Source organism: Gopherus evgoodei, unplaced genomic scaffold (genome assembly GCF_007399415.2).
Source record: "Gopherus evgoodei ecotype Sinaloan lineage unplaced genomic scaffold, rGopEvg1_v1.p scaffold_94_arrow_ctg1, whole genome shotgun sequence".
NCBI classification, from domain to species: domain Eukaryota; kingdom Metazoa; phylum Chordata; order Testudines; family Testudinidae; genus Gopherus; species Gopherus evgoodei.
In genome coordinates this window covers 118,414-130,731 of record NW_022060115.1, presented here as the reverse complement: position 1 = coordinate 130,731, position 12,318 = coordinate 118,414, and the positions used below count along the sequence as shown (strand labels likewise).

Sequence of the window (12,318 nt, the reverse complement as noted above, 5' to 3'; positions counted from 1 at the left end):
CAACCCATCTATCTATCTATCTATCTATCTATCTATCTATCTATCTATCTCCATCCCACCTCTCTATCTATCTATCTACCCCCATCCACCCCCTCTATCTATCTATATATCCATCCCCGTCCAGTCCCTCTATCTATCTACCCCCATCCACCCCCTCTATCTATCTTTCTAGTCCCATACTAGGGGCGGCTCTAGGCCCCAGCATGCCAAGCGCATGCTTGGGGTGGCATGCCATGGGGGGCGCTCTGCCGGTCGCCGGGAGGGCAGCAGGTGGCTCCGGTGGGAGGTCCACCAGAGCCGCGGGACCAGCGGACCCTCCGCAGGCACGTCTGCGAGAGGTCCACCAGAGCTGTGGGACCGGCGACCGGCAGAGCACCCCCCATGGCGTGCTGCCGTGCTTGGAGCGGTGAAATGGCTAGAGCCGCCCCTGCCCTCTCTCCAGTGTAGTTCTTGTCACATCAGTATCAGGATGCTAAAGAGACAAGGTGAGTGAGGTCCTATCTTTTTTAAAGATATTATCTCACCTACCTTGTCTGTCTGTCTATCTATCTATCATCAGTTTTATACTGTTGCTGATCACTGTGCTATCTGAAGATATTGTAGAGAAATTCAAGTGCAAATAACAAAGTCCCTGAACAACTTCTGGGAGTCTCTGACTCTTCTCCTTTTGATAGTAAAAACTCCGCTTGGGGTAGAGGTTTTGCTTTTTTTGTTTGGTTAGCAGAAGGTGTATCAGAGTTGTGAGTTTCATTCTTGCTGTGGTGGAAAGGCATTTTGGAACAGGAAGGTTCTGCAGCAATTCCTAGAAGTGGCCAGATTCTCACTTCTCCTGATCTCCTCTGGAAGTTTGTCCCAGAACCAGGTCCCTCTGAGCATGACTGCTTCATCTCCAGCTGTCATGCACATTGTGCTGGGATTTGTGATCTGCACCGGCTCAGAGGAGCATAGCTGTGGCAGAGATTCTAACGGAGAAGTTTGGTCATTAATGTAGCTGGGGCTGGATTCTTTAATTGATTTGCTGCTTAGGACCAAGGTCTTAAACTGGCATGGCATCCAAAGGTGACTTTAATCCAGGCTGGAGGTGGCAGAGGCCAGGATCACTGTGACCAGATCGTTGTCTGTGGGAAGATGCAGAGCTTCCTAGTAAGCTGGTGTCTTTAGTTGCTGACACTATCTGGTCACCTAAGCATAATGAGGGGTCAGATAGGACCCTGAGGCTTTGCACCTCTTTGGTGAATGGGGGCTGTAGAAATTCAATGGAGTGAAGGGGGAAGTGTCTCATCTAGTTCTTCAATATGTTTCCCTCTTTTTGACCAGAATCACTTTGGTCTTGCCTGGGTTCAGTGTAAGCCTGCTGCTCTTCATCCCATGGCCTTGATATGGTTGCGTTTGCTCAGCTGAGTTCTCATCCCTTTCTCTGTGTTTGGTTTCAGACTGGAGAAGGATCATAGTCTGTCCAGGTAATTACAGCTCATATGGAATCAATATCCAAAGCTCCCCTTCCGGAGATTTCCCATCCTCTTTTCTCATGCAGTTAACATTTTGCATAGCTCTTCGGGGCAGGGATGGCTCTATATTTAGGTGAAAAGACGCAAAGGCCTGTGTGGCCAACAGTGCTGGGCATGGGCCCTGAGAGGAATGATACTTCTTCCAGGGGGCTGCAGCTGAGGTTGGCACTAACAATGCAATCATCAATCGTATCACAGATGCTCAGCGGGGAAGTGTGAGAGAGCCGGGTGGGGTTGGGGGTGAGGGAAGGGAGGAGATGAAGGATGTTGCTAAGAAGCTAGAAGATTTCTTTACGTCAGATACTATCAGAGACTGAGGTATTAGCAGAAGAAAGTGGTATTATAAAGTAAACATTCACCAGCTGCATATGGCACATCCAAGAGTTCTGAAGGAGATTAGGTGTTTGAAGAGATGTTTTGGAGAACTGTAGGGTAGCAAACATGGTACCTATATTTTCAAAGGAACCTAGGGGTGCTCAAGAAAATGACATACCAGGAAGTTTTACAACTGTACCTGGTAAATCACTACAAATGATAATTAAGAAGAGAATCACAAAACACCCAGGAGATCATGTGGCTAGGGGTTGGGGTGGGGAACAGGGGGACGAAAGGGGGCAGGAGTCCCAGGGGGGCAATCAAAAAGGAGGAGGGGTTGGATGGAACAGCAAGGGGCAGTTAGGGAATAGGAAGAAGGGATGGTTGGATGGGGCAGGGATCCCGGGGGGGGGAGGCTGTCAAGAATTAGAGGACAGGTTGGATGGGGCAGAGGAGGTTTGGGGGCAGTCAGGGGACAGGGAGTGGGGGTGTGTGGATGGGGCAGGGGTCCCAGAGTGGCCGTCAGGGAACGGGGGGGTTGGATAGGGCAGGAGTCCTGGTGGGGGGCAGATAGGAGGTGGGGGCCAGGCCACAACTCCCTCTCCTAACCGGCCCTCCATACAATTTACGAAACCTGATGTGGCCTTCAGGCCAAAAAGTCTGCCAACCCCTGTACTGGGTCCAGTGTTGTTGAATTTATTTATTAATGATCGTGGAGTCCAGAGATATGAGCAGTGTAATTGGATGATAAAACTATTGTAATGATGAGCCTCTACGTGGCGCCATCTGTAACATAACTTACCTGAACTGGTAACAGCCAAGCTAGCGGTGCATTAAAGTGACTTTTCAGTGGAGACCTGCTGTTTGCTAAGTCGACCCAGAAACATTGCTCAGGGTATGTCTACGCTACCCGCTGAATCGGCGGGCAGTGATCGACCCAGCCGGGATCGATTTATTACGTCTAAACGCGATAGTGACGAACTGGGAATGTTCTTAATGTTTGCTCTGAATACTATGTTGGTGCCTCAGTGTCCCCTCTGCAGTTCTTAATATCTAGGTGGGAGGATCAGGGGGTGTGATTGCTGCAGAGGAAGGGGCCAGTGCCCCTAAATGCCTGGCACTTTGTCTCCTGGCAACTAATGGCCTGGGCCCCTCCTCTGCAAAGGTGCCAACTGAAGGTGTTGGAGACAAAGAGGTCAGGTGGCCTCCTGGTCCGAGAAAGAGACAAAACCCAGAGGAGGAGGGGCTGGAGGGGGGTTTTCAGTTTGGAAGCTGGCTGGAAAATAGAGAGGGTGCCCAGATGGCACTTGGGCATCCCAACGGGGCTGTGGCCTCCCTGGGGGCCCCAGATGGACCTAACTAAAGGGGGTCCTGCTGTCTGTGCCTGCAAGACCTGTCTTGGACTGTGTTCCTGCCGTCCAAATAAACCTTCTGCTTTACTAACTGGCTGAGAGTCACGGTGCCCCACCCAGTGTAGACCAGGTATGAACAGCCCTGAGCAATGTTCTTAAGATGATCTAACTGGCAGCGTACACAGCACTAGATCAATGGAATAATTCTTCCATTGACCGTGGACCAACTTTTGGGGAGTTGGATTAACTACAGTGAAGGGAAAGCCTCTCCAGAGTGAGCGTATAAATAATGTTTCAAGTGCAGACTAGCCCTTAAGAGAAGACACCTTTTGTCCCTCTCTCCATGATGGAAGCACTGGACCCTCACTGCATCTCATAAAGGGTATCGAAGAAGAAAAGGGGGCACAGAGAATGACAAGGAGAATCAGTATGAGGAGAGATGGAAAAGACTGGGAATTTTTACCTTTTCAAGGAGACAAGTGAGAGGGGACATGGTAAATGTATAGAATATTACACAAAACCCTTGAATAGAAAATGATTTAGGTTACAATGTGTCAGATATTTGCTAGCTAGAAAATAGCAGTTTTATCCTTGCCTTTACAGTCTTAATTCTCACCCCTAGTGCCTCCATCCAGTGCAGTGAAAGAATGAGGCAAGTGTGTGATCACAGTGTGTGATCATGTAATTGGAGAGTGTATCATAAGACGCACACACACACAAGGGGGACTGGTTAATGATCCAACCCCAAAAACACATTATCTTGCCAGAAAACACAAGACAGGGATAGGGAGAGTGGAGAAAGGCGTTCCACAGGCAATAACAGCCACAGACACTGGGAACTGGTGGGAATAATTTCTGTTATTCCCGCTCCTCCTGCAACTCTGGTTCTGTGGTGCTGCCTGTGGTCTTTGCAGTCAAGGTGTGATGGGGCTGATACTGCATCAGGGTGAGCCAAAGGGGGTGTGAGATGTGTGTGTCTGCTAGTTAGTCTATCTATTGGACTTAGTCTCCTAAGTGCCTTTGGAAAATGGAGCTTAGGCACTTTGGATTTTGAAAATCGTACCCAAAGCCAACAAGTTCATAGACTCATAGACTCTAGGACTGGAAGGGACCTCAAGAGGTCATCGAGTCCAGTCCCCTGCCCTCGTGGCAGGACCAAATACTGTCTAGACCATCCCTGATAGACATTTATCTAACCTACTCTTAAATATCTCCAGAGATGGAGATTCCACAACTTCCCTAGGCAATTTATTCCAGTGTTTAACTACCCTGACAGTTAGGAACTTTTTCCTAATGTCCAACCTAAATCTCCCTTGCTGCAGTTTAAGCCCATTGCTTCTCAGTCTCTGCCTTTGGTTAAGGATGGTGACTCCTAACCCCACCAGACTGCCTGCAGGGACAAAAACCTGCTACACTAGGCAACTCTGGAGGGGAAATGTCCCATCTCCTCCCATGCCCCAGCTGCCCTCTGGCCTTCATATCATATTCAGAGGAGCCAAAAGAAAATACTTTTCTCCTTCCTCTTTTCAAAATGCCCCTTCCGGCCCCAGGCCTGCTTCCATGGAATTCAAGGGGAGATTGGCCAGTGACATGATTGGCAGCAAAACCAGGTCTTCGTTAGCAGGCTGGTAGCGTCACGTCAGAAGGGAACGTCTAATTTATAATTATGAACAATTGTATAGGCAATCAGAATAATTAATGTTGCCATTCACACGTTCATGGAATACAGTACGTGTCCTGACTGCCGGGAATGGCGTGGCCCCACCCCTGGCCAGCGTCACCTCTGCTGTGACCACACCCCTGTTGGTGTGACAGTATGTGCGAGGTCACACCGCCGGGGGGACACCATTTTTAAGAGATGGAGGGGGCCTTCAACACTGAACAAAACCACATCTGGTTTTGACTCAGTGCTAGATAGGGGACAAACCTCTCAAAAAGACGCCGGTCCATTTTAATTCCGGACAAGTGACCTCTCAACAACATTGAATTCTGTTCATACGCATGTTCAGATGAGCCCTCGTCTCTTATTTCAGGTCTGGGAAGAACCACGCCACCCGTAGAAGAAGGTAACTAAAGTTCAAATTCTATCAATGTCCAAATCTCACCTCCAGTTAGAACGTGTTGCTTCTTGTCCCTGGCTGTGGCCATGGGAGGAGACTTCAGCGTTCAGGGCAGAGCTCCCAAGCAGGGCCAGCCTTAGGGGTGGACGAGGTCAGCCAGGCCCTGGCGGGTGCTGGTATCTTCCACCTGACCTGCTTAGAGCCAGCTGGGCTCATGGAGGCAGCCAGGCAACATCCTGCATTTCACAATAACTTCTGAGGGGAGGGAGGTTGTGCAGACGTGTCCTGACATACAGCAACGAATCCAGCCAATATTGTATCTACTTCTCCTGTCCCTCCTTCACCTTCATGTGCAGTGCCACCCGCAGAGCTTCCTGGCACACCGCCGAGCCGGGCTGCACAGCCACTGTTCTTTTCCCTGCCCCTATGAGTGTCCAAGTAGTTGCTGAAATGATCCCGTCTGACGGACGGGCAGGGACTGTCCCTCTGTTACACCCCTGCTTCAGTCACAGACAGAAAGAGCAGAGCGCTCACCACACACCGGTGACCTCCTGGCTTGAGCTCGGAGAGCAGGGATCTCCAGCGACCACAGCAGTTTCTGGGGTTCCTCTTCTCCTCCGTCCAATCACCATGATTTGGTTGTTCTCCTTTCTCTGTTCCTCAAGGCACCACCATAACCACCCTGCTTTAAGCACAGCCCTCCTCTTTTCGTCAGTCAGGTCCTGCCTCCTCCATCCTTCACAGCTCCACCTTTTTTCTCCTTATTTCTACTGTGAGACTCCGCTCCCCAATTAGCATAGAAATTCCTTCCTTTTGGGCCCAGGGACTCCAGAAATTGTGCCTGTTTCTAATCAGTAAAACCTGGGAAATGCATCTTGGTACCATATGGACTTTTCTCCTCTGAGAGTCCAATGCCTCAGAGATGTGGCGTGTTGGAGCGGGAACGGTTCTGTGGGAAGGCGCCTACTGGAATGAGAGAATGGGGCATAAGGGACACAACGAGGTTTAAGATGGGAACTAGAAACTGCAAGGGGAGGTGAGTTGTACCAATGAGCATGGCACCTGGGTCTCTAGTCCCCTCCCTGGGGAAAGGGGAGCAGGAGATGAAAGAGCCTGAGTCTCAGACCTGGCCCAGCTGATCCTTTTTCACAGCGGCTGGCCCATCTCTTCCAGGGCCGTGACTCTGCTGAGATCTCAGAGCTGCTCCCTATTCAGAGCTAGGTAAATCCTGGAGGAAGGACGGTGGTGGATTAGCCACTGGGCCTGCAGGGCCCATGCCCAGGGGCCCCAGCCAAATGGGGGCCCCTGGAAAAAATCTGCTGCTGGGTGGTGGAAGCCCAGAGCCCCAGCTGCCTGGTGGACAGGCAGGGTGGGGAAAGCCCCCTCACCCCAACCCCACTGCAGAAGCCGGGGGCAGGGAAAGACCCATGCCCCCTGACCACATCCCTGGCAGAGTCAGGGGGTGCCAGGAGAAGCTCCCACCGCCCTCGGACCCTGTCCCCAGCAGAAGCACCAGGAGGGGCGAGAAAAGCCCCAGTGCCCCCAACCCTGGCTCCCCGCCAAAGCGCCGGGGCTGGCGGGAGAAGCCTCCTCCAGGGCTGAGCTCTGCCTGTAACTCTCTGAATGTCTCTCTCCTCAGCCAATGTGAGTCTGGACCCAGACACGGCTCATCCTCGGCTCGTCCTGTCGGAGGATCGGAAACACGTGAAATGGGAAGACGCACGGCAGGAACCGCCTGACAGTCTTGAGGAATTTGACCCTGATCCCTCGGTGCTGGGCTGTGAAGGATTCACCTCAGGGAGACATTGCTGGGAGGTGGAGGTGGAGGAAGGAGGATCCTGGGCTGTGGGGGTGGCCAGGGAGTCTGTGAGCAGAAAGGAAGGGAGCAGCCTTAACCCTGAGGGTGGCATCTGGGCTGTGCAGCGGTGCTGGTGGGGTCAGTTCCAGGCTCTCACCTCCCCTGCTGTGACCCCTCTGCCCCTGACCTGGGTCCCCAGCAGGATCCGGGTTTGTCTGGACTGTGAACGGGGGCAGGTGACATTTTTCGATGCTGGGAATGAGGCCCCGATCTTCACTTTCCCGCCGGCCTCTGTCACTGGGGAGAGATTTCAACCCTGGCTTTGTGTGGGGGACTCAGAAACCCAGCTCAGATTGTATCCCTGAGACATGGTGAGGGCCGGGAGGGGACATACCCAGTGGTGAGCTGGAGCCGGTTCCCACAGCTCCAAGAACCGGTTGCTAAAATTAGACCTCCGTGGAGAACCGGTGGTTAAAGGGCCAGGGGGTGGGCGAAGAACTCCGGTCCGCGGGCCGGATCATCCCATTGTTCTCGGGATTCCCAGCTGGGGAGGCTGAGGCTCCCCTGGCCCTTCGCCCACTTCCCCCCAGCTGCAGCGTGGCCAGCCGCCCGCACCAGCTGGGCAGCTCAGCTGAGCTTGGAAGTCGTCCTGCTGCTGCTTTTTGAGCAGCTCTGCAAGGTGTGTCTGTGGGGGGTCCTGCTGCAAGCTCCAGGGCTGGCCAAGGGGAGGGGGCAAGTGGGGCAATTGGCCCGGGCCCTGCAAGGGCCCCTGGCCCCATGAGGATGTCTCTCCCAGGCTCTCCCTTGCTACCCACACCTCAAAGAGCTGCAGAATGGCCAGCAGCTGGGCAGCTCAGCTGAGCTCTGGGCTGCCGGCAAGGTAAGGGGGCTGCAAGCTCCAGGGCCGTGGGGGGAGGGGGGAAGTGGGGCAATTTGCCCCAGGCCTCTGGCCCCATGAGGATGTCTCCCCCCAACCATCCTGCAGAGCTGCAGCATGGCCAGCAGCTAGGCAGCTCAGCTGAGCTCCTGAGTTGTCCTGCTGCTTTGAGCTGCTGGCTAGGTAAGCAGGGAGGGGGCTGCAAGCTCTACGGTTGCTGGGGGGGGGCAAGTGGGGCAATTTGCCCCAGGCCCTGCAGGGCCCCCCCCATGGGTATGTCTCCCCCCATCCCAGCCTCCTTTCTGCTCCTCCCCTTAAATAAGAACTTTTTATAGGGAACCGGTTGTTAAGATTTTGGCAGCTCATCACTGGACATATCCCCTGGGGACCCTGAAATCAGCCTCTGACACCCTAATTTCTATGCCCCTGGAGGACTGTCATCTGGCCAGCTCTCTGCTTTTTATCTCTGTGACCCTGGAAACTCCTTCCCCGCCCTCCCTTCAGCAGCAGGGGCCTGAATTTCTAGTTGAATTTCTGAACATGCCAGATCCCACCGCAATGCCCTCCCAGCCTCAGTGATCTTCAGTACCGTCTCTGTCAGCAACGTCTGGGTCACTTCAGTACCAGTGAAATGTCCAGTGGCAGAACACACTCTCTGAGCATGAGTCTGGTTATTTACTAATTGGGTAACTGCGACATTATTGATATCAACTGGGACCATATAGAACCAAGGTCCTGTAGTGGCACCAGATCTTATGTAAAGGGGGTCATATAAGGTGTCCAAGACCAGGTTATGGGTTACTGGTTATGATTATGGTGTCTGTATCATTTTGTAGTTGAAGTTATAAGCATTGGCTCTATACTGTCTGTATTTCAATTTGGTGCTGCAGTTCTGGGAAACACCCCAGACAAGTGGGTGTTAGCTCTGCTTAGCCTGCTTGATGGCCCATTAAGGACCATCAGCTACACAATGACTCATTGAGGCCTGGTCCACACTACAGCGTTAAATCGATATAAACAGCGTTAAATCGATTTAACGCTGTACCCGTCCACACTACAAGGCACTTAAAATCGATTTTAAGGGGTCTTAAAATCGATTACTGTACTCCTGCTCAACGAGAGGAGTAACCCTAAAATCAATATCACTATATCGATTTAGGGTTAGTGTGGACGGAAATCGAAGTTATTGGTCCCATTCTTTTACTGAGCTACCCAGAGTGCACCGCTCCGAAAATCGATGGTAGTCTAGGACTATGGACGCACACCGCCGAAGTAATGTGCCCTAGTGTGGACGCGTAAAATCGATTTTATAAAACCTGTTTTATAAAATCGATTTTATTAATTTCGATTTTAGTCTGTAGTGTGGACATGGCCTGAGAGGAGGCAGATACGCCTTGTAACTCAGCAGGGTGTGCAGGGACTTGCCCATGTGACTCCAGACTCCATTTTGCTGTAATTTTCGACAGTAAGAACAAAGAGGTTCTTACACCTGGAAAAGAGACTATAAAAGGCTGATGCCTCATCTCCATCCTGTCTTCAATCCTGCTTCCTACCTCTGGAGGGACTTTGCTACAAACTGAAGTCTACACAAGGGACTGATGACTCATCCCAGCAGGGGATGTTCTCCGGAGACTTGATTTGAACCTGCAGTTTACTCCATCACTGCTACAAGCCTGAACTAAGAACTTTGCCATCACTGTATGGAATTGATTCCATTTAATCAGTTCTAGCTCTCAGCTCTACCCTTTTCCCCTGTATGAATAAACCTTTAGATTTTAGATTCTAAAGGATTGGCAACAGCGTGATTTGTGGGTAAGATCTGATGTGTATATTGACCTGGGTCTGGGGCTTGGTCCTTTGGGATCGAGAGAACCTTTTTCTTTTATTGGGATGTTGGTTTTCATAACCATTCATCCCCAGGACGGGTGGCACTGGTGGTGATACGGGGAGAATGGAGTGTCTAAGGGATTTGCTTGTGTGACTTGTGGTTAACCAGTGGGGTGAAACCAAAGTCATTTGTGTCTGGCTGGTTTGGTTTGCCTTAGAGGTGGAAAAACCCCAGCCTAGGGCTGTAACTGCCCTGTTTAAGCAATTTGTCCTGAATTGGCACTCTCAGTTGGGTCCCGCCAGAACCACATCGTCACATGGGGGCAGGGCTGGACTGGCAGGGGCTGCGGGTCAGGAGTGAGGGGCACCGGCAGAGCAGGATGGGGGGCAGGGCTGGGCTGGCAGGGGCTGCGGGTCGGGAGTGAGGGGCACCAGCAGAGCTTGTGGGGGGGCAAGGATGGACTAGCAGGGGCTGTAGGTCGGGAGTGAGGGGCACTGGCAGAGCAGCAGGGCCAGGGCTGTGCTGGCAGGGGCTGCGGGTCGGGAATGAGGGGCACCATCAAAGCTGGGGAGGGCGCAGGGCTGGGCTGGCAGGGGCTGCGGGTTGGGAGTGAGGGGCAAGGTCAGAGCTGAGGGGGCAGGGCTCGGCTAGCAGGGGCTGTGGGTAAGGAGCGAGGGGCACCATCAAAGGTGAGGGGGGCAGGGCTGGGCTGGCAGGGGCTGAGAGTCGGGAGTGAGGGCACTGCAGAGCTGGTGGGGAGCCCAGGGCTGGACTAGCAGGGGCTGCGGGTTGGGAGTGAGGGGCACCGGCAGAGCTGGGGTGGGGCAGGGCTGGGCTGGCAGGGGCTGTGGGTCGGGAGTGAGGGGACCATCAAAACTGAGGGGGGGCAGGGATGTGCTGGCAGGGGCTATGGGGGAGCCCGGCGCTGGGCTGGCAGGGGCTGGTAGTCAGGAGTAAGGGACACCGGCAGAACTGGGGGGGGCACGGTTGGGCTGGCAGGGGCTGCAGGTCGGGAGTGAGGGGCACCGGCAGAGCTGGGGGGACAGGGCTGGGCTGGCAGGGGCTGCAGGTCGGGAGTGAGGGGCACCGCAGAGCTGGGGGGGAGCCCAGGGCTGAACAAGCAGGGGCTGCGCGTTGGGAGTGAGGGGCACCGGCAGAGCAGGGGGAGGCAGGACTGGACTGGCAGGGGCTGCGGGTCGGGAGTGAGGGGCACCGGCAGAGCAGGGGGATGCAGGGCTGGGCTGGCAGGGGCTGTGGGTCAGGATTGAGGAGCAGAATCAGAGCTGGGGGGCAGGGCTCAGCTAGCGGCGGCTGTGGGTCGGGAGTGAGGGGTACCGGCAGAGCTAGGGGGGGCCAACGCTGGGCTGGCAGGGGCTGCGGGTCGGGAGTGAGGGGCACCAGCAGAGCAGGATGGAGGGGGCAGGGCTGGGCTGGCAGGGGCTGCAGGTCGGGAGTGAGGGGCACCGCAGAGCTGGGGGGGAGCCCAGGGCTGAACAAGCAGGGGCTGCGCGTTGGGAGTGAGGGGAACGATCAGAGGTGCTGGGGTCAGGGCTGGGCTAGCAGGGGCTGCGGGTTGGGAGTGAGGGGCACCATCAAAGCTGAGGGGGGGCAGGGGCTGCGGGTCGGGAGTGAGCGGCACCAGGAGAGCTCGGGGGGGGGCAGGGCTGGGCTGGCAGGGGCTGTAGGTGGGGAGTGGGGACACGATCAGAGCTGGGGGGGCCACGGCTGTGCCGGCAGGGGCTGCAGGTCAGGAGTGAGGGGCTGCTGATCAGGAGTGAGGGGCACCATCAAAACTGGGGAAAGGGTAAGGCTGGGCTGGCAGGGGCTGCAGATTGGGAGTGAGGGGCACCGGCAAAGCTGGGGGGAGCAGGGCTGGACTGGAAGGGGCTGCGGATTGGGAGTGAGGTGCACAATCAGAGGTGGAGGGGCACGGCTGAACTAGCAGGGGCTGCAGGTCAGGAGAGAGGGGCACTATCAAAGCTGGGGAGGGGGCAGGGCTGGGCTAGCAGGGGCTGCGGGTTGGGAGTGAGGGGCACCGGCAGTGGTGGGGGAGCCAGGGAGTTGCAGATGGGGAGTGAGGGGCACCAGCAGAGCTGGAGGGAGCCCAGGGGGCTGCAGGTCAGGAGTGAGGGGCACTGGCAGAGCTGGGGGGAGACCTGGGGGCTGCAGGTCGGGAGTGAGGGGCACCGGCAGAGTTGGGGGGAGCCCAGGGGGATCCGTGGCAGTCCAGGATGGCGGAGTACAGGTGGATCTGGGGCAGGGCGGGATGGGGGCCCAAAGGGATATTGGGCAGGCTGGGCTGGGGGGGGCCAGGGGGATATCGGGCAGGTAGGGCTGGCGGGGCTCTGGGGGCTCTGGGTCAGGGCAGGATGAGGGGTCCAGGGGGATGTGGGGCAGGCCGGGCTGGCGGGGCCAAGGGAGATCTGGGGCAGGGTGGGATGGCTGGGCCCAGGGGGATCCGCCGCAGGGCAGGATGAGGTGTCCAGGGGGATATCAGGCAGGCCGGGCTAGGGGGGCCCAGGGGGATGTGGGGCAGCCGGGCTGGTGCGGCCCAGGGGGATCCCATTCACCCTGCACCGT

The 12,318-nt window shown here is 55.2% G+C and overlaps 2 protein-coding genes across 6 annotated transcripts in view; both read left to right on the top strand.

Moving 5' to 3' along the window:
* LOC115644172 (butyrophilin subfamily 1 member A1-like) overlaps positions 1–8,084 on the top strand; it is a 41,644-nt gene extending 33,560 nt beyond the window's left edge. Inside the window, exons 16-18 of the mRNA XM_030548287.1 lie at positions 1,434–1,460; positions 5,209–5,241; positions 6,875–8,084. Of these exons, the coding sequence (XP_030404147.1) occupies positions 1,434–1,460; positions 5,209–5,241; positions 6,875–7,398 (584 nt within the window). The 3' untranslated portion in view covers positions 7,399–8,084. The remainder of the gene's footprint in view (positions 1–1,433; positions 1,461–5,208; positions 5,242–6,874) is intronic.
* Positions 1–12,318, top strand: part of LOC115644175 (zinc finger protein 883-like) — a 115,218-nt gene that overhangs the window by 64,322 nt on the left and 38,578 nt on the right. The window lies entirely within an intron of this gene.